This window comes from Kogia breviceps, chromosome 10 (genome assembly GCF_026419965.1).
Source record: "Kogia breviceps isolate mKogBre1 chromosome 10, mKogBre1 haplotype 1, whole genome shotgun sequence".
Lineage (NCBI taxonomy): Eukaryota > Metazoa > Chordata > Mammalia > Artiodactyla > Physeteridae > Kogia > Kogia breviceps.
In genome coordinates, this window is record NC_081319.1 from 93,669,053 (window position 1) to 93,689,826 (window position 20,774).

General features: G+C 41.8%; 1 protein-coding gene across 5 annotated transcripts in view; it reads right to left on the reverse strand.

The window, feature by feature from the left end:
- Window positions 1-309: 309 nt before the first annotated feature.
- KDM1B (lysine demethylase 1B) overlaps window positions 310-20,774 on the reverse strand; it is a 57,026-nt gene continuing 36,561 nt past the window's right edge. For 3 of the 5 annotated variants that reach the window (XM_059076769.2, XM_067006703.1, XM_067006704.1), the window contains 7 exons: window positions 20,295-20,426; window positions 19,593-19,667; window positions 10,146-10,262; window positions 9,289-9,414; window positions 8,269-8,391; window positions 6,144-6,296; window positions 314-2,259 (listed from right to left, as the gene is read on the reverse strand). In XM_059076769.2, the coding sequence (XP_058932752.1) occupies window positions 2,176-2,259; window positions 6,144-6,296; window positions 8,269-8,391; window positions 9,289-9,414; window positions 10,146-10,262; window positions 19,593-19,667; window positions 20,295-20,426 (810 nt within the window). In that variant the 3' untranslated portion in view covers window positions 314-2,175. Of the gene's footprint in view, window positions 2,260-6,143; window positions 6,297-8,268; window positions 8,392-9,288; window positions 9,415-10,145; window positions 10,263-19,592; window positions 19,668-20,294; window positions 20,427-20,774 lie in introns of all 5 variants that reach the window. The other 2 variants (XM_059076770.2, XM_067006705.1) reach the window with 2 other exon arrangements.

Consider the following 20,774-nt stretch of genomic DNA (forward strand, 5'->3'; position numbering starts at 1 on the left):
ATGGATTTAGCCCCATAGCCTATATAATTTGGAGTGCTCGTCAGTGGTAACTGACCGATTTTACTTTGAATTAAATACATTACAAAGAAATCACTAGGGAAAACTTGAAGTGCTCTCACAAAACTAAGTTGACCAAAGTTAACAATTAATGTGTGACCATTTACTTGAAAGGGATATGCAGTAATGCCTATGACCTAAAAAGTCTAAAGAGGGTTTAGAAGTTGAGGGGATTGAGTTGGTGTATGTGGAAGTTTGTGGTGAAGATGTGTCTGCTTAAGAGTGTGCATACATCACTACGGCACACAGTGTATTTGAAAAACAAGTTTTATTAAGCAGTTTTACACAATCAGCTGTTCACAGTCTGCAGTTAAAACACTGTGTATATTCACTGCTACTGAATTACAAAATCTTCAGACAGCAGTGAAAAACAACTCAAGTCAAGAAAAAAAAGGTACTGTGGTTCTTTAAAGAACAAAATGTTAGGTGATGTCACGAGACAGGAAATGAGGGATTTTTAAAAAAATACATATTTACCATACTTTATTTAGGTAGGTTTCCCCCTTGTTTGCTTATAGCACTATACGAGTTTCAGAGCCCCAAAACTAAAGTAATAATGTACTGTGAACCATTTCAATTTAAAATATTTTGCATTTATCACTCGACACATGCTATTCTTTTAACATCTTAACACATAAAACACTTGAAAGCAGAATACTTCCCAATCAGTACCAATGAGTCTCATCAGATAACCAAAATATCAACATTTTCCTGTGTTAACCTTGAAACCAATATACTGCTATTTGCTTTCTTTCAATTGTATAATACTTTGCTGGGGAGGGAGGTGTGTCTCAGCTCTAAAGTTCACCGTTATGTTCTTTCTATAAAATACAATTTCTACTTATAAGCTGACTTTAAATTTTAAAAATACCTAATATTTTGAAAAGTGGTTTTAAAGTCATTTTGAGTCCTTTTTTATGCTGACCAATATTTTGAAAGAATTATTCAAAGACTTTTTAAAACAAAAGCACATACATTACCCATATTTCTAACCTGTAAACTGAAGTTTCCTGGCAAGATGGGCGTCCTGAAGACCCTGAAATCAATGTTTATTTATTTTTTTGTCATGAGTGAAAGAAGGAAAAAGTAAATATTTACCATGTACTCAGGCTTTTAAGATATGGCTTATAAAATGTGTAATATTTACCAGGATATTACACATTTTTCTGCAGTTTTCCAGTGGACCTGCCTATGGAATATTGAAAACATAATTCTATAAAAAATATTCCTAGAGATGTAATAGTTATCTTAAAAAGAGGCAGAGGGGAGGGGCTTTTAATTATTCTGACAAGATCCTTCCGCTAGTGGATGCCAAAACAGGCTATTTAAAGTGTGCCATCCACCCAGACATGACTAAGAAAAATAGCCATGTTCTGTGTCTAAAGTATGAAGACCACACTATCTCTTCCCAGTTCTCAGTGATACAATAACATGTACTGTTGAATTGAAAATTTTGCTGTTTTGCCAATGAGTGCACAAATCTAAAATATTTTATTATAAAAGATACCTGAATTCAAATTTCTTTTGAACACCCAATGGGAAGAAATATGTACAATATAAAACAGAAGTTTCATTTACCTTTGACAAGAGTTTGTGCTGTATTTGAAAAGGAAAGATTTCTATCTAAATTTTAAGTAAAAGCTCAATATTGGAGCTATGTAAAAATCTTAAGGCTCATTGGCAAAGATAATGATAAATTGTCATAGAGGAAAAGTACATGGCTTTTTTTTTTTAATCCTGCGTGATTGACTTGGTTTCTCAATGTGTGAAAATTGGTCAGCCAAAAAAGTGTCAGATTTAAAGGGAATCTCCAACCATGGAAGGGTCATATCCAAGGTCTTAATTTAAGGTTATATTATGCCTTATTCTGAGATCTGGAAGATTTAGCGCTAGTCAGACCTATGGAAAATGCCATTAAATATAAGTGCTTACGGAAGGATTCTTGGGGCTAGTGCTTTCAGAGTGGTAAAATGGGTTTACATTACCATGCCACCTTAGACCATTGCAGTTTTGCTACCCAGAGAGGATTTTTTTGTTTGATTTTATCAAAGTGAGGTTTAACATGTTTTTCAGACTCTCCCATTTGGGAGAAGAAAGCTGGGTCCAGATAAATTCTGTTTAAAATGCCGCAATCTTGCTTGCTTCTCGAACACCACTCAAATATGCCCCTGTAACAGTTTGTGGAAAATGCCTGTTTGTTGCCTGTGAAAAAATAATAGTATAATTTGAGATCATGTATAAAGAATTTAGATGAAAATCAAAAGGTAAATACAAACTTACACTTTCTCTGATCCTCCTAAAATACTGTTGTCATTCCTGTGTGCTCACATGAACACTACTCACCCATCCATAGCACCAAATTTATTCTACAATATAGTCAGTGCTCCCGAGAAGTACTGTGTGACATTCATTAAGATATTTTCTATGTATGCCAGGTGCTGGAGTTAAGGATAATAAGACACAGTCCCCTCCCATCAGACAATCTTAGTTGTTAAAATCAGTGGTAAGTAAAACAAGCACAAAAAGTGAATCACAGTTCATCCACGGCTGGAGTTTTGCTAGATGGGTATAACAGAAAGAGTTGGGTTACTCCAAGGATAGATGAGTTCAACAGGAAGGGGAAAGACCAAAGGTGAGGACTGTCAGCAGGAGAACCTCACTTTCAAGGAGGTTATAGTGGGAACAGAATAAGCAAACCAGGAGGACAGGAAACTTTAATTCATGACCGTTAGGTATTAAAGACAAGGTCTGGGATGTGGTTATGGGGAAAAGTAGCTGAAATGGGAGTTGAGTAGGTCATAGGAAAGGGAGGATAAGAAACAGATGAAGTTCCACGTGAACTAATTTAGGTTCCATGTCACCTAAACTGATGAACGGAAAACATCCAGGTGCCAAAGACTTTAATAAATGGGGGAATGACCAGGAGGTCAGTAGGAATACAATTACAGGGGGAGAGAGTCACAGGATGACAGAAACTTCAAAGAAATGGCTTTTATAAGAAGATGAGGTAACAACTGTATCAAAGCAGCAAAGGAAAGTCAAAAACTTCCAAACTCCGTTCATGACCCTTTGGCACATTAGTCTAATAGGGCCACCTCTTGGAGGCAGTTCACAGCTGTTGCCTGGAATGCAACCATTATGCTCTCTTCCTACAAAGTTGGCTCTTCCCAGGCCAAGGAGGAATCAAAGACAGCTGTTTTTAAAATTACATTCTTTTGTAAAAATTCAAAAACCCTGAAGCAAAAAAATTAAAAACACTATTTTAGATGAACCAGGAAGACCTGTATAATCCCAAACTATAATATACAAAGTATGAAGGCAGATCAAAGAGTGCTGAGAATTCACTTTATTCTGCTAAACTGGGTGGATGTGTGTGTGTGGGGGAGGGGAGGGTGGGAAACAGCAAAGGGAAACCAATTCACCCTGAAAAATCCTTTATAAATCTCAGCCATTGGTGCCATCTTGGAGGCAGAGGCTTGGCAAGGGTGAAAAACTGAGGACTGGTTTAAAAGACTATGAAGAGCGGGACTTCCCTGGTGGCGCAGTGGTTAAGAATCCACCTGCCAATGCAGGGAACACAGGTGCGATCCCTGGTCCGGGAAGATCCCACATGCTGCTGAGCAACTAAGAAACACAACTACTGAGCCCACAACTACTGAGCCCCAACTATTGAGCCTGTGCTCTCAAGCCTGTGCTCCACAAGAGAAGCCACGGCAATGAGAAGCCCACGCACTGCAATGCAGAGTAGCCCCCCGCTAGCTGCAACTAGAGAAAGCCCATGTGCAGCAACGAAGATGCAACATGGCCAAAAAAAGTAAAAAATAAAAAGACTTTGAAGAGCAATTTGGTCCCTCATCAGGTTCCCCACTCCCCTTACTGCAACCCCCAGGAGTTCTGAGGTACAGGGCAGGGGTGAGGTGCCAAACAAAATGCAATTAAGTATAACTAAGAGTGAGGCTTCGAGTTCCCAGAATGCCAGGAGGTGAGTCTCTATCATGCAAATGAGAAACTAAGAGAAAAGAGCTACAGATAGATCCCAATATTTGGGCCCCCAACCTCCAGTTGACAAGCTTGCTGGAACTTTCAGTTGACTTTTTAAAAAGTGCCTCACTCAAATCTGAACAGTCAAGGACTGGACATTCGGACATATGTGAGGCAAAGGCTAAAGTAAACAAAATAGGAACTCAGGAGCCATGTAAGGAACAAGTTACGAAGCAAGAAGAAAATGCTACCAAAAAGGAATAATCTTAGAACAAGAAACTGCTCATAAAGTAAAGGAGCCAAAGTTTAAAAAATCGACTCAAGGGTTAGAATATAAAGAACAGCAAAGAAGATTAGATAATCAATTCAACAGTTCCAATATATGAAATAGAAGATATAGAAATAAGAGAAAAATCATAGGAACAAAATGAGCAGAGTAAAAAAAATCTAGAGGATGAAGGACATGAGCTCCAAGATTATAAGGAATGCAAAATAAAACACAGAAAGGATTAGGAATTAGAACAGCAAAACATTTCTCAACAGAAGTAAATCAAGAAAGAAGGCAGACTTCACACCCATTAGGACGGCCATTATACAAAAATAGAAAATAGTAAGTGTTGACGAGGATGTAGAGAACCTGGAACCCTTGTGTGCTGTTGGTGGGAAGGTAAAGTGGTGCAGCTGCTGTGGAAAAGAGTGTGGTGGTTCCTCAAAAAACTAAAAACAGAATATATGAACCAGCAATTCCACTTCTGGGTATACACCTAAAATAACTGAAAGCAGGTTCTCGAAGAAATATTTGTACACCCAGGTTCATAGCAGCATTATTCACAATAGCCAAAAAAGACAGGAGCAACTCAGGTGTCCATGACAGATGAACAGATAAACTAAATGTGATAGGTGCATATAATGGAATATTATTTAGTCTTAAAAAAGAAGGATATTCTGACACATGCCACAGCATGGATGAAACTTGAGGGCATTATGCTAAGCAAAATTAGCCACTCACAAAAGGACAAATACTCTATGATTCCACTTATATGATGAGGTACCTAGAACAAATTCAGAGAGAGAGAGATAGTAAGTTGAATGGTATGTGCTGGGAGCTGGGGGAGGGGGAGTTGTACACAGTTTCGGTTCTGCAGCATAAAAATGTCCTGGAGATGGATGGTAGCAATGGTTGTACAACACTGTGGATGTACTTAACGCCACTTAACCGGACACTTGAAGATAGTTAAGGTGGTAAATTTTGTTATGTGTTGTTTGCCACAATTTCAAAAATAAATATTGAAAAAAAGAAAAAAGAGAGGGATCTAGGAAATAAGAACCCCAACCCTGGAAAGTGGTAAGGAGGAGTCCTGGGAGGATAGCTCTGCAGGGGTCCCCGGGATCAACCAGTACAGCCTGGAGCGGAGGGAAGATGCCAGGAAACAGGGTTTGAGAAACAGAACCTACAGGCCAGCGAGGGGGCTCAGCTGTGCATTCGAGACGATTCAAAAGGGGGAGGCTCTGGACTTTCCTGGCGTTCCAGTGGTTAAGACTGTGCTTCCACTGCAGGGGGCACGGATTCCATCCCTGGTCTGGGAACTAAGAGTCGTGTGTACAACGCAGCCAAAAGAAAAAGAGTGGGGAGGCTTAAGGAGTGGTGTAAAAAGAATTAAGCTAGCGAAAAAAGAGGCCATTAGGACCGAAGAGAAAACAACGGTGTAAGAAAGGGATCCGTGACCGCCTTCCTCCCTGGCTCAGCAGTAAAGCAGCCACACCATATAAGCACTGATGCCAACTTAGTTAAAAGTGTGAAAAAACCAGGGTGGGCTAGACCGCTAACCTGATAGGGAGTCGGGAGATAATGTCTAACTTCTTAAATCAGAAGACAACAATGTGAAAATCTTAAAGCATGAAGTAAATTCCAGAAGAAACAGGAGAAAGAGTTAAAAACGGCTGCGCGGGGAGTTTGAGGAGGATGTCGTCAGCGTACCTGCTGCTTGTTGCCGTAAGACTTTTGACGGCATTTGATGTTGCTTTTAAACTCTGGACATAGATCACTTTAATTAAAAGCAAGGGATCAAAATGAAAGCAATCGGGGTCAGAGTCCCCGTACACACCTCGCCAGCAAAAAAGACGGTTCCTTGTATTTCCTCAGCAAGGATGTCGTAGGCCTCGCCACTGCCCCCTGTCTTCACGAAGCTGTATGCCATCTGGATCCAGGGGTCTGTGCTCCACCGGGTGACAAAATACTTCGTGGGATCTGGGACTTCCTGTGTCAAGTAGAAAAAATTGGAAAACGGGATCAAGCAGGGCCTTAGACTTGATGCAACCCAACGTATAAAATTACAGTTCTTCCTCCATCTAGAAAGCGAGTTAATCCCTGTAGCATCCTGAGACAGCAGTCCTCAGCATGACCCTCCAGCCCCCTTGCTGCTCTGCCCAGGCGCCGTCTCTGTGCATTTTCCTCTATCGCTGCCCCATCTCTCTGACCTTCCCCAGCACACACACATCTCCCCACTTTAACACTTTATCCTCCGCCAGAGATGCTCTCTCCCACCTACCAGGGACCATCACAACGGCTGAGAGTCCAGGCATTCCCCTTCCCATCGCCTGAAACGCACCGGACCGGGGAGGAAAGGGGTGGGCAGGGTCGTAGGACCTCTAACTGGAATTCTCAACAGGCTTCTCCACAAAGCAGCTACACAGGTTAGGTTTCATTCTACGTTTCAAATAATTTTCTAGGCTGACCTCTGCCAAGTGCCACCATGAAATAGACAGAACCTGTGTTAAGTTCCAAATAACTGATTTGAAAACAAATTTTTGAACAAAAGCCCCAAGCTAATAAGAACTACTGTGAGATAGAATCACATCATGTAAAATAAGTGATACCGAGGGCCCCCCTCTCTTGAATGTATGTAACATTTGAGGCATTTTCATTTCTTTGTACTTCTGCTCCTTGATTTGAAAAAGTTTCATGTCACGCCATTTATATATCTCCAGAGATTGTGAGATTTAGTCAACTGGCAAATAGAAAGTACCTTGAGCTTCTTGGAGAAAAGGGAGAGAAGAGACTCGCTGTGGGGTACAGAAAATTCTGGACAATGTCCCTTTGATTGGAAAACTGTTGTCAAAGCTTGCTAGGGTGGGCTTCCCTGGTGGCGCAGTGGTTGAGAGTCCGCCTGCCGATGCAGGGGACCCGGGTTCGTGCCCCGGTCCGGGAAGATCCCACGTGCCGCGGAGCGGCTGGGCCCGTGAGCCATGGCCGCTGAGCCTGCGCGTCCGGAGCCTGTGCTCCGCAACGGGAGAGGCCACAACAGTGAGACGCCCACGTACCGCAAAAAACCCCAAAAAAAAACAAACAAAAAAAACTGGGGTTTGGGTAAATACAGAATCTGTGGAAAATGCTGAGCCTTCTACCTCCTTAGGAAGGTGTGTGCATGATGTGAGGCACAAGGAAGGATGACAGTCACATAAAAGGAGGAATGGGGTACTATTATGGGCTGCACTGTGTCCCCCCCAAATTCAGATGATGAAACCTTAACCCCCAGTACCTCAGAACATGACTGTATTTGAGATGGGACCTTTGACGAGGTAATTAAGTGAAAACGCGATCATTAGGGTGGACCTTAATCCAGTGTGATAGGTGTCCTTCTAAGAAGAGAGGATTAGAACACAGACAAGAGACAGAGCCGCACCCACGTGAGGACACAGGGGGAAGGCAGCCATCTGTGAGCCAACGAGAGAGGCCTTAGGAGAAACCAACCCCTTGATCTGGCGACACCTTGATCTTGGACTTCTAGCCTCCAGAATTGTGAGAAAATAAATTTCTGTTGCTTGAACTACCCAGTTGGTGGCATTTTGTTCTGGTGGCCTGAGCAAACTCATCCAGGGACTTAAGTGGAAAGTTGGATACTGTCCACTGCCTCAAGCCCCTTCATTTCTGGTACTGATGGATTAGCTTTGGGTTCAAACCACGCCGAAGAGTGAAGTTAGCAGCAAGCGTGTCTTTCTCTCTCTCTCCTTTTAACATCTTTATTGGAGTATAATTGCTTTACAATGTTGCACTAGTTTCTGCTGTATAACAAAGTGAATCAGCTATACGCATACGTATGTCCCCATATCCCCTCCCTCTTGTGTCTCCCTCCTCGCCCTATCCCACCCCTCTAGGTGGTCACAAAGCACCGAGCTGATCTCCCTGTGCTATGCGGCTAGTCTTTTCCTTTTCAAAGAGGGGTGTCTGACCTGCTCCTTGAAGAGCTCGCGCAGGGTGGCCATGCACTGCTGCAGCACCTGCTTGTCCTCCAGGCTCTTGATGGCCGCCACCGCCTCCCCCGCGATCACCGACATCAACACGCTGTGCTGCTTCTGGACACGTGACGGGAAAAGCAGTTTACACTTTGGACTTCGGGCACCAAAGTCTCTAGACGCACAGTTCCAAACAGGGAAGGACCTCATTCTCACATCAAATGTCATCATTTCCTACTGTCCTATAGCCTCCTTTCCATCACCCAGGCCACACATACTCGTTATTCATTTAGGCTTTTTATTTTTCCCTGCCGGAAAAACTCTGGAAGTCGTGTAAATATCAAATTCCGGGTTCTCTTGGCTTTTCCCTTCTAAGAACTTGTTTTAGAAGAAGTAGAATGACATTGAGAAAGGAAGGCTGCCAATCACATAATGGGAAAAAACCTTCTCAAACAGTAAGGACACTTTGCCCTTGGCTCCCACGTGGAACCTTTAGCGATAAAGTGTCTTGGAACAAAGAGGCAGGAGGAAAAACAACTGTGATTCTTTGGCAGGACATCACCACAACCGTCACTTGCAAGCCCCAGGTATGTCCTCTCCTCGGCTTCCTTCCCCCACCAATCACATCTACCGACTCCCAGACCCGCCCTCACCTGCGCCAGTCACATCCCGCCCCTCACCAGGGCTCCCTGGCGGACTCCAGGGGAGTACATTTCAAGTACCACTTGTTACTGTACTGACACCAATTCTCCCTAAAAGGAATCCTTCCATCAGCCTGAAGTGACACATTTCCAAAGCAGCACATTCATTTCCCAGGGAGCCATATTAGTAGTTTAAGAAAATATGGCAGATATTGAGGCTCCTTTCCTACAGGAAAATGTCCCATCCAAGTGTCCCCACAGACACTGGAGTGTCCACAATGTCCATTAGTTCCTGGGCTTGACACACGAGTAGTTACCAAACCAAATTCTAAACTGTAATAAGGGAATTCAAACCACATTCCACCAATGATTTTACCTGGGGATCCATGTCATAGAACACGGCAAAAAGCCCTCGCTTGCTGGCACTAGGAGGAACGTGACCAAAAAAGTCAGCCCCTTGAACTTTACTGTCCCAAAATCTATAGGGAAATTGCAAGGCAATCTGGAAAGCGAGTAAAAGAAAGGTGGTTAACAGCTTCTTGAAATCAAAAGCACAGCAATCTCTAAGAAGCCACCTATAGCTCTTAAATGCTTCAATTAAAAAAAAAAAAAGATGTTCAAAAAAACTCAAACATTTCTAAATACTCCCTTTCCATTCTCCTACCTCCTTTGTTCTCTTTGTGACCATCTGGCTTTTTATACCATTCAGTCCTGTACTCTCACAGATAATGGTGGGAACCACTGACAACCTCTAGGCTAATCTGAAATTGCAGAGCATCCCTGAGACCTGGTCTTGAACCTTACGGCCATGAGATAAATTCTTACTAATCACAGGTCTGCTGGTATCTACTGTAGCGCTGAGAGATTCTGCTAAAGGAGCTTTTCAAGGCAAAGGAAGTATAAAACACTCTCGTCACTGGGGCTAATTAGTGCAGGGTAGACATGGAAAGCAGGAAAAAAAAAAAAAAAAGAATTGCTTATTTATATACCCAGTTCAAATTCTGAATAACAAGAGTCATTCTCCTAAAATCAAAACTCGCAGACCTTAGCCAGCTCTCCTCTTTTTGTTTTGTTGATATCCTTTTATATTCTTCATGAACAATTACTCAAAGGAAAAGGAAATCTTCAAATTTGATTTGTATTCAAAAATTACCTGCTACTTCCCAATATCAGAAGTTAAGGAATCATCTGATACTCATCTCTCTAGTTCTGAGGCTTAAGTAATTCAGTTACCTTTTCAATGATGCCTGCGCCTAAGCTGTTGATAGCCTTCATCTTCTTGTCTGACAAGGGTGGATTAAACTGAAGGGAACCTTTCTGCAGTAAGGCCAGGGGCACAGTGACTAACACCTGTGGGAAATAATGAGCAGTTAACATACAAACAGCAACTGAATCTAATACTCAGTGGGTTCATTTCCAGGAAAACCTTAATGCCTAAAGAACTGCCCGCCCCCCTTTTTATTGCCAGTCATGAGATTATCAACATCCTATGTTGTTACACTGCTAAGAAGAATGACTGCCATGTACAGTTGTGCAGGCTGTTCACTGCACAAGAGTGGACTGGCTGAGCAGAAGCAACATTCATATGGAGGAATCTGCATTAAGGTTTTGATGCATTAATAACCCTGGGTAAGAAAAGTCAGCAGATCTCAATCCTGAAAAGCAATGCTGTAAGAGGCAATAGCCCTAAATGCAGAGTCAGGAGAACTAGAATTTGTGTATCATTCCTGACACTTTCTAATGTGTGGCCAAGGTAATACCTGCCCTACTAACCTTAAAGGATTGGGGAAATGCTTAAAACTAAAACTCTTACAATATACAATCAGTATGCTTCATAAATGGTAAAGCATTATACAATCAGTATGCTTCATAAATGGTAAAGCATATCACAAACAGTAGGGATTATTATAATCATGTAAAGCCACATACCTTTTTTTTTTAAAGGAGGAAACAATTTATTGCAGGTTTTCAACTAGTTTACAGAATCATTTAGAGCCTCCAAGAACAACTCACAAAACCAGACCATCAAAGAGAGCTGCTGTCTCTCCATACAATCAAGAAATTTCTGGTGAACTATCTGCTGAACAATCATTGACAGGAAGACACTAGAACTCAGCAAAAAAGATACCCCATACCCAAAGACAGAGGAGAAGCCGCAGTGAGACGGTAGGAGGGGTGCAATCACAATAAAATCAAATCCCATAACTGTTGGGTGGGTGACTCACAAACTGGAGAACACTTATACCACAGAAGTCCACCCGTTGGAGTGAAGGTTCTAAGCCCCATGTCAGGCTTCCCAACCTCGGGGGTCCAGCAATGGGAGGAGGAATTTCTAGAGAATCAGACTTTGAGGGCTAGTGGGATTTGACTGTAGGACTTCGACAGGACTGGGGGAAACAGAGACTCCACTCTTGGAGGAAACACACAAAGTAGTGTGCACATTGGGACCCAGGGGAAGGAGCAGTGACCCCGGGGGAGACTGAGCCAGAGCTACCTGCTAGTGTTGGCGGGTCTCCTGCAGAGGCGGGGGGTGGCTGTGGCTCATTGTGAGGACAAGGACACTGGCAGTGGAAGTTCTGGGAAGTACTCCTTGGCGTGAGTCCTCCCAGAGTCCACCATTAGCCCCATCAAAGAGCCAAGTGGGCTCCTGTGCTGGGTTGCCTCAGGCCAAACAACCAACAGGGAGGGAACCCAGCCCCAACCATCAGCAGACAAGCGGATTAAAGTTCTACTGAGCTCTGCCCACCAGAGCAACAACCAGCTCTACCCACCACCAGTCCCTCCCATCAGGAAACCTGCACAAGCCTCTCAGATAGCCTCATCCACTAGAGGGCAGACAGCAGAAGCAAGAAGAACTACAATTCTACAGACTGTGGAACAAAAACCACATTCACAGACAGATAGACAAGATGAAAAGGCAGAGGGCTATGAACCAGATGAAGGAACAAGATAAAATCCCAGAAAAACAACTAAATGAAGTGGAGATAGGCAATCTTCCAGAAAAAGAATTCAGAATAATGATAGTGAAGATGATCCAGGACCTTGGAAAAAGAATGGAAGCAAAGATCGAGAAGATGCAAGAAATGTTTAACAAAGACCTAGAAGAATTAAAAAACAAACACCTAGAAGAATTAAAGAACAAACAGACATGAACAATACAATAACTGAAATGAAAACTACACTAGAAGGAATCAATAGCAGCATAACTGAGGCAGAAGAACGGATAAGTGACCTGGAAGACAGAATGGTGGAATAAACAGCCGTGGAACAGAATAAAGAAAAAGAATGAAAAGAAATGAAGACAGCCTAAGAGACCTCTGGGACAACATTAAACACAACAACATTCACTTTATAGGGGTCCCAGAAGGAGAAGAGAGAGAGAAAGGACCCGAGAAAATATCTGAAGAGATTATAGTTAAAAATTTCCCTAACATGGGAAAGGAAATAGCCACCCAAGTCCAGGAAGCACAGAGAGTCCCAGGCAGGATAAACCCAAGAAGAAACACACCAAGACACATAGTAATCAAACTGACAAAAATTAAAGACACAGAAAAATTACTGAAAGCAACAAGGGAAAAACGACAAATAACATACAAGGTTAACAGCTGATTTCTCAGCAGAAACTCTACAAGCCAGAAGGGAGTGGCATGATATATTCAAAGCGATGAATGGGTAGAACCTACAACCGAGATTACTCTACCTGGCAAGGATCTCATTCAGATTCGATGGAGAAATCAAAAGCTTTACAGACAAGCAAAAGCTAAGAGAATTCAGCACCACCAAACCAGCCCTACAACAAATGCTAAAGGAACTTCTCTAAGTGGGAAACACAAGAAAAGGACCTACAAAAACAAACCTGAAACAACTAAGAAAATGGTAATAGGAACATACATATTGATAATTACCTTAAATGTGAATGGATTAAATGCTCCCACCAAAAGACACAGGTTTGCTGAATGGATACAAAAACAAGACCCATATATATGCTGTCTACAAGAGACCCACTTCAGACCTAGGGACACATACAGACTGAAAGTGAGGGGATGGATAAAGATATTCCATGCAAATGGAAATCAAAACAAAGCTGGAGTAGCAATTCTCATATCAGACAAAATAGACTTTAAAATAAAGACTATTACAAGAGACAAAGAAGGACACTACATAATGATCAAGGGATCAATCCAAGAAGAAGATATAACAACTGTAAATATTTTTCCACCCACCATAGGAGCAGCTCAATACATAAGGCAACTGCTAATAGCTATAAAAGAGAAAATCAACAGTAACACAATAATAGTGGGGGACTTTAACACCTCACTCACAACAACGGATAGATCATCCAAAATGAAAATAAATAAGGAAACAGAAGCTTTAAATGACACAATAGACCAGATAGATTTAATTGATATTTATAGGACATTCCACCCCAAAACAGCAGATTACACTTTCTTCTCAAGTGCACATGGAACATTCTCCAGGATAGATCATATCCTGGGTCACAAATCAAACCTTGGTAAATTTAAGAAAATTGAAATCATATCAGACAACTTTTCCAACCACAATGCTATGAGATTAGAAGTCAATTACAGGGAGAAAAATGTAAAAAACACAAATACATGGAGGTTAAATGATACGTTACTAAATAACCAAAAGATCACTGAAGAAATCAAAGAGGAAATCAAAAAATATCTAGAAACAAATGACAAGGAAAACACAACGGTCCAAAACCTATGGGATGCAGCAAAAGCACTTCTAAGAGGGAAGTTTATAGCAATACAATCCTACCTTGAGAAACAAGAAACATCTGAAATAAACAACCTAACCTTACACTTAAAGCAATTAGAGAAAGAAGAACAAAAAATTCCCAAATTTAGCATTAGGAAAGAAATCATACAGATCAGATCAGAAGTAAATGAAATAGAAACAAAGAAAACAATAGCAAAGACAAATAAAACTAAAAGCTGGTTCTTTGAGAAGATAAACAAAATTGATAAACCTTTAGCCAGACTCATCAAGAAAAAGAGGGAGAGGACTCAAATCAATAAAATTAGAAATGAAAAAGTAGAGGTTACAACGGACACTGCAGAAATACAAAGCATCCTAAGAAATTACTACAAGCAACTCTATGCCAATAAAATGGCCAACCTGGAAGAAATGGACAAATGCTTAGAAATGCACAACCTTCCAAGACTGAACCAGGAAGAAATAGAAAATATGAACAGACCAATCACAAGTAATGAAATTGAAACTGTGATTAAAAATCTTCCAACAGGGCTTCCCTGGTGGCGCAGTGGTTGAGAGTCCGCCTGCCGATGCGGGGGACGCGGGTTCGTGCCCCGGTCCGGGAGGATCCCACATGCCCTGGAGGGGCTGCCCATGAGCCGTGGCCGCTGAGCCTGTGCGTCCGGGGCCTGTGCTCCGCAACGGGAGAGGCCACGGCAGTGAGAGGCCCGCGTACCAAAAAAAAAAAAAAAAAAAAAAAAAAAAAAAAATCTTCCAACAAACAAAAGTGCAGGACCAGATGGCTTCACAGGTGAATTCTATCAAACATTTAGACAAGAGCTAACACCCATCCTTCTCAAACTCTTTCCAAAAAATTGCAGAGGAAGGAACACTCCCAAACTCATTCTATGAGGCCACCATCACTCTGATACCAAAACCAAACAAAGATACTACCAAAAAAGAAAATTACAGACCAATATCCACTGATGAATATAGACTGAAAAATCCTCAACAAAATACTAGCAAACAGAATCCAACAACACATTAAAAGGATCATACACCATGATCAAGTGGGATTTATCCCAAGAATGCAAGGATTCTTCAGTATACGCAAAATAATCAACGTGATACATGATATTAACAAACTGAAGAATAAAAACCATATGATCATCTCCATAGATGCAGAAAAAGCTTTTGACAAAATTCAACACCCATTTATGATAAAAACTCTCCAGAAAGTGGGCATAGAGGGAACCTACCTCAACGCAATAACAACAAACCCACAGCAAACATCATTCTCAATGGTGAAAAACTGAAAGCATTTCCTCTAAGATCAGGAACAAGACAAGGATGTCCACTCTCACCACTACTATTCAACATAGTTTTGGAAGTCCTAGCCATGGCAATCAGAGAAGAAAAAGAAGTAAAAGGAATACAAATTTGACAAGAAGAAGTAAAACTGGCACTGTTTGCAGATGACATGATACTATACATAGAGTCCTAAAGATGCCACCAGAAAACTACTAGAGCTAATCAATGAATTTGGTAAAGTTGCAGGATACAAAATTAATGCATGGAAATCTCTTGCATTCCTATACACTAACAATGAAAGATCAGAAGGAGAAATTAAGGATAGAATCCCATTCACCATTGCAACAAAAAGAAAATAATACCTAGGAATAAACCTACCTAAGGAGGTAAAAGACTCTATGCAGAAAACTATAAGACACTGATGAAAGAAATCAAAGATGACACAAACAGATGGAGAGATATATCATGTTCTCGGATTGGAAGAATCAATATTGTGAAAATGACTATACTACCCAAAGTGATCTACAGATTCAATGCAATCCCTATCAAATTACCAGTGGCATTTATTACAGAGCTAGAACAAAAAAATCTTAAAATTTGTAGGAGACACAAAAGACCCCGAATAGCCAAAGCAGTCCTGAGGGAAAAAAACACAGCTGGAGGAACCAGACTCCTTGGCTTCAGACTATACTACAAAGCTACAGTAATCAAGACAATATGATACTGGCACAAAAACAGAAATATAGAATGGAATGGAACAGGATAGAAATCCCAGAGATAAATCCACACACCTATGGTCAACTAATCTATGACAAAGGAGGCAAGGATATACAGTGGAGAAAAGACAGTCTCTTCAATAAGTGGTGCTGGGAAAACTGGACAGCTACATGTAAAAGAATGAAATTAGAACAGTCCCTAACACCATACACAAAAATAAACTCAAAATGGATTACAGACCTAAATGTAAGACTGGACACTATAAAACTCTCAGAGGAAAACATAGGAAGAACACTCTATGACATAAGTCACAGCAAGATCTTTTTTGATCCACCTCCTGGAGTAATGGAAATAAAAACAAAAATAAACAAATGGGACCTAATGAAACTTCAAAGCTTTTGCACAGCAAAGGAAACTATAAACAAGATGAAAAGACAACCCTCAAAATGGGAGAAAATATTTACAAATGAATTAACGGACAAAGGATTAATCTCCAAAATATATAAACAGCTCATGCAGCTCAATATTAAAAAAACAGACAACGCAATCAGGAAATGGGCAGAAGACCTAAATAGACATTTCTCCAAAGAACACATAGAGATGGCCAAGAAGCACATGAAAAGCTGCTCAACATCATTAATTATTAGAGACATGCAAATCAAAACTATAATGAGGTATCACCTCACACCAGTTAGTATGGGCATCATCAGAAAATCTACAAACAACAAATGCTGGAGAGGGTGTGGAGAAAAGGGAATCCACTTGCACCACTGGTGGGAATGTAAATTGATACAGCCACTATGGAGAACAGTATGGAGGTTCCTTAAAAAACTAAAAAGTAGAATTACCATATGACCCAGCAATCCCACTACTGGGCATATACCCTGACAAAACCATAATTCAAAAAGAGTCATGTACCACAATGTTCACTGCAGCACTATTTACAGTGGCCAGGTCATGGAAGCAACCTAAATGCCAATCGACAGACAAATGGATAAAGAAGATGTGGCACATATATACAATGGACTATTACTCAGCCATAAAAAGGAACGAAATTGGATCATTTGTAGAGACGTGGATGGACCTAGAGACTGTCCTACAGAGTGAAGTAAGTCAGAAAGAGAAAAACAAATATCGTATATTAACACATATATGTGGAATCTAGAAAAATGGTACAGATCAACAGGTTTGCAGGGCAGAAATAGAGACACAGATGTAGAGAACAAATGTATGGACACCAAGCGGGGAAAGCGGCGGGAGGTGGGGGTGGTGGTGGGATGAATTGGGAGATTGGGATTGACATGTATACACTGATGGGTATAAAATAGATAATAAGAAAAAAAAAGAAAAAGAAATTTTTGGCTCCAGAACCGTGTTACCACTGTCACGCTCAGGAGCCATTACTATGGCTACCAGCTCCAGAAATATGCCACCTACCGAACAAGCTGCACCAGCAAAAGGGATACCTCATGTCCTGGCTCTTGACTCCCAGACAGTAAATGAGTGGATCCTGGGACGTCTAATGTTCCGGCTGTGGAAGAACCCAACACCTAGACCATTTTGCTTGGCAGCAAAGGCAGCAGAAGTGAAGCAAAAGCCATACCACACTTGCCAAATCTCATGCGAGTACATCTGACTGGCTGGATCCAAATCATATTTAGACCCTCAGCTGCAAGGGAGCCTGGGAAATGTGTGTGTGTGTACTTTCCATCATCTGTAGTACAGCATAACACGGTTGGATGAGAAAGGAGCTGAACACCAAGGACCATATCGACTGCTACCCTCATCAAAGATGTAGTCTATTGAAACCCCAACTCCAGGATCACAGGAAGTTCAGAGGTCTTCCTGTGATTTTGTCACTATTTTCTGCCAAGTGAAAATTTTATAAAATATAAAACATGTTCTCTCTCCTCAATGTGGTTATAGATAATAGCTACTATGCAACAAAAAAAACAAAAAAAGAAAAAGAGGAACAATTACCCTCTCGGGTATATAAGACTGTAAGTAAATACGATTTAGATGTTTTCTTTCTTTCTTTTTCTTTAGATGTTTTCTTAACGACCAAAAAAAAAGCTTTCAGAAACACACAAACTCAGGTAAACAAATAGGCAAAAGATATAAACATACCCTGGTAAGGAACTAACGCTAGGTCTCAGTGGAAGCAGCCTAGACTGAATTATAGTTTAAGTTTAAGTGTTTATCGGTATATGCTGTTGGGTTGAAGATTTTTCACTTATAAGCTGGGGAAGCTTTCAGTTGAAACTTTGTGATCTGCGCGGACTACTAAACGTAAACATATTTGCTTTCCTCATTTCAGAGCAGACTTTGAATCACAGCCTGTAACTATGTTCTAATTATTCTAAAGAGCCAGAATACAAAGAAAGAAAGCAAATATGCCTGTGGTCAGGGTCAGGCAGAGGGTGACCCAGCAGGGTAAGCACACCTAGCATGTTGTCCTGGATGCGAAGAGGAAAAGTCACAAAATACCAGAGGTTGAGCCATCAGCCGACTTCCAATTTTATAAGGTGATATAAAAAAGTTTTTTGACCACCAGGAAGAATATTAGATATTAGCCTGATTCTCACCTGGGGACTCAGAGATAAGAACACTGTTGCCCAGTGGTTCTTAACTCTGGTCACATGTTGGAATCACTTGGGAAGCTTTAAAAACACGACCAGACCAATTCAGCAAGAATCTCTGCAGGGTGAGGCTTGGCAACCTTTCTTTTTAAGCACCTCCCAGGCGATTCTAAGGTGCAGCCAGGATTGGGAAATACTGCTAGTCCAAAGTCTATATGACCAATACTCACTATCCAGCTAGTAAATGGCAGGAATAATATGAGGAACCATCTCCCTGGGCTCATACACGCTACCCCATCTTTCCCATTGGACATGCAACCCTTCATTTCTGTATGAATATCAAGTACTGTGAAATATTTTTTTAGCTAGCTGAAAAGCATAAAACATAGCTAGTTTAGGAACTAATGATGGTTCATCAATTACACTTTTTGTTTTTATTTTATTTTATTTTTTTAAATTTTTTTTTTGGCGGTACGCGGGCCTCTCACTGCTGTGGCCTCTCCCCCTGCGGAGCACAGGCTCCGGACGCGCAGGCTCAGCAGCCATGGCTCACGGGCCCAGCCGCTCTGCGGCACGTGGGATCCTCCCGGACCGGGGCACGAACCCGCGTCCCCTGCATCGGCAGGCGGACTCTCAACCACTGTGCCACCAGGGAAGCCCCAATTACACTTTTTGGTAAGCACTTCAGACATAACTAAATTTAAATAAATCTGTGAGGTTTATTAATCCCCCTCCACCCCCAACACTTTATTTTCCAACACCACAGAAATCTCAGTGTGATTTCATATATTACATTACAGCACCTTTCACTGTCTGCCTACTAAAGCTGTTTACAAAAAAATTCAAATGATATAAAAGTACTTCTGCCACTTTCAAGATAAAAATGCAGTGTTCTTGATCTGATTTAAAAAAAGTTTCCATAGTACAAAAACAAAAAACACCACCAACTTGGAAACCACTGAGTTACACAAAGTAAAACAGGTTTTTTAAATGCAGGACTTCTCAGAGCCTTTACTGTGCTCTTATTTAACCCTAAACTTAAACTGTAGTATATAACACTTTACAAACTAATTTGGCCAAAGTTTTCTTCTCTTGTCAGCTCTCAGAACTAATGTACCATAGAACCCACTCTGAGAAACACTATTCAGAATTCCATCTGCCATGAATCTATATAGTGTTTGAATAATTAAATCTGATTTGCATATCCACACACAACAAGTAGAGATACAGAGCTCTCCAGAGATCGAACAAGGCTCTGGGCAGATTGCCAAAGGCAAACTGCTTGGTGGAAAAGACTGGTCTCCCTTACTCCCAGGCCCCTGGCAGCACCTAGTGGAGTCACAGCACTTACCTTTTGTGCTGTACACTCTGTCCCATCTGTAGTGGTAACTTGCACTTCATCTCCAGAATAATCAATACTCTGTACCTGCTCAAGAAAAGCAGTTATGAAAAACATAATGAGGGATGGAACCATATGATTCAGGATCCTTTCCAATTCTCTTATTATGGGAGTTTACATTTCTGAGGCTATGGGGAATCATTTCCTGGCATTCAGAGAACTAAACAACAGTTACTGCTACTTCAGGGAACTCTCACTCGGCCCCTTGATTATTATTATTATTTTTTTTTTTTTGCGGTACGCGGGCCTCTCACTGCTGTGGCCCCTCCCGTTGCGGAGCACAGGCTCCGTACGCGCAGGCGCAGCGGCCACGGCTCACGGGCCCAGCTGCTCCGCGGCACGTGGGATCCTCCCGGACCGGGGCACGAACCCGCGTCCCCTGCATTGGCAGGCGGACTCTCAACCACTGCGCCACCAGGGAAGCCCACGGCCCCTTGATTATTAATGAAAATGCATCTCAGCCACTATCGTTTCCAAACAGCAGCAGCTACCTAATCGACGAGGATAATGTGACTGATCATGGTATCAGAAGTATTTGCAGACACTGGCTGAACATCAAAGCAGGCACCTGTCTCCTGTGTAATCCACATGCCCCAAACTTCACCTTCTCCAAACACCACCAAACCAGAGCCTCCCGCCACTGTGGATACTCACTGGAGATCTGAGCCGAATGTCCAGTCCGTCTGCCAGTGTTTCCAAGATGACGGAGTATCCAGGAGTGAGGAGGGTGTGGTCCCCGGCAAACTGGGCAAAGAATTCATTGTGGTCCCAGGAGCGAGCAGACACCTGGGAAACATCGAGAGAGGGTGGGAAACGAGAGGTAGTGTAAACCCTGGAGCCTGCGCCTGAGGGACAAAAACAGGAGCCCCAGGGTGGGAAAGGCCACCTCAGGCCAGAGGGCAAAACAGAAAGGTGGGGTGGTGGTGGGGGGCGTGAATAGATAAACCCAGGTGGATACCGCTGCCAGGGAAAGGAGATCTCTCAATAAAGCACAGGACAGCTTATTTTAAAACAAAAGGTAGACATGATTTGGGCATGGGTACCACTCCCTGATAAAAATGAAAGGTGTCTTATACATCAACAACCTTGGATACGGAGAATTCCATGAGAGGAGAACTGCATTCAATCAACTCC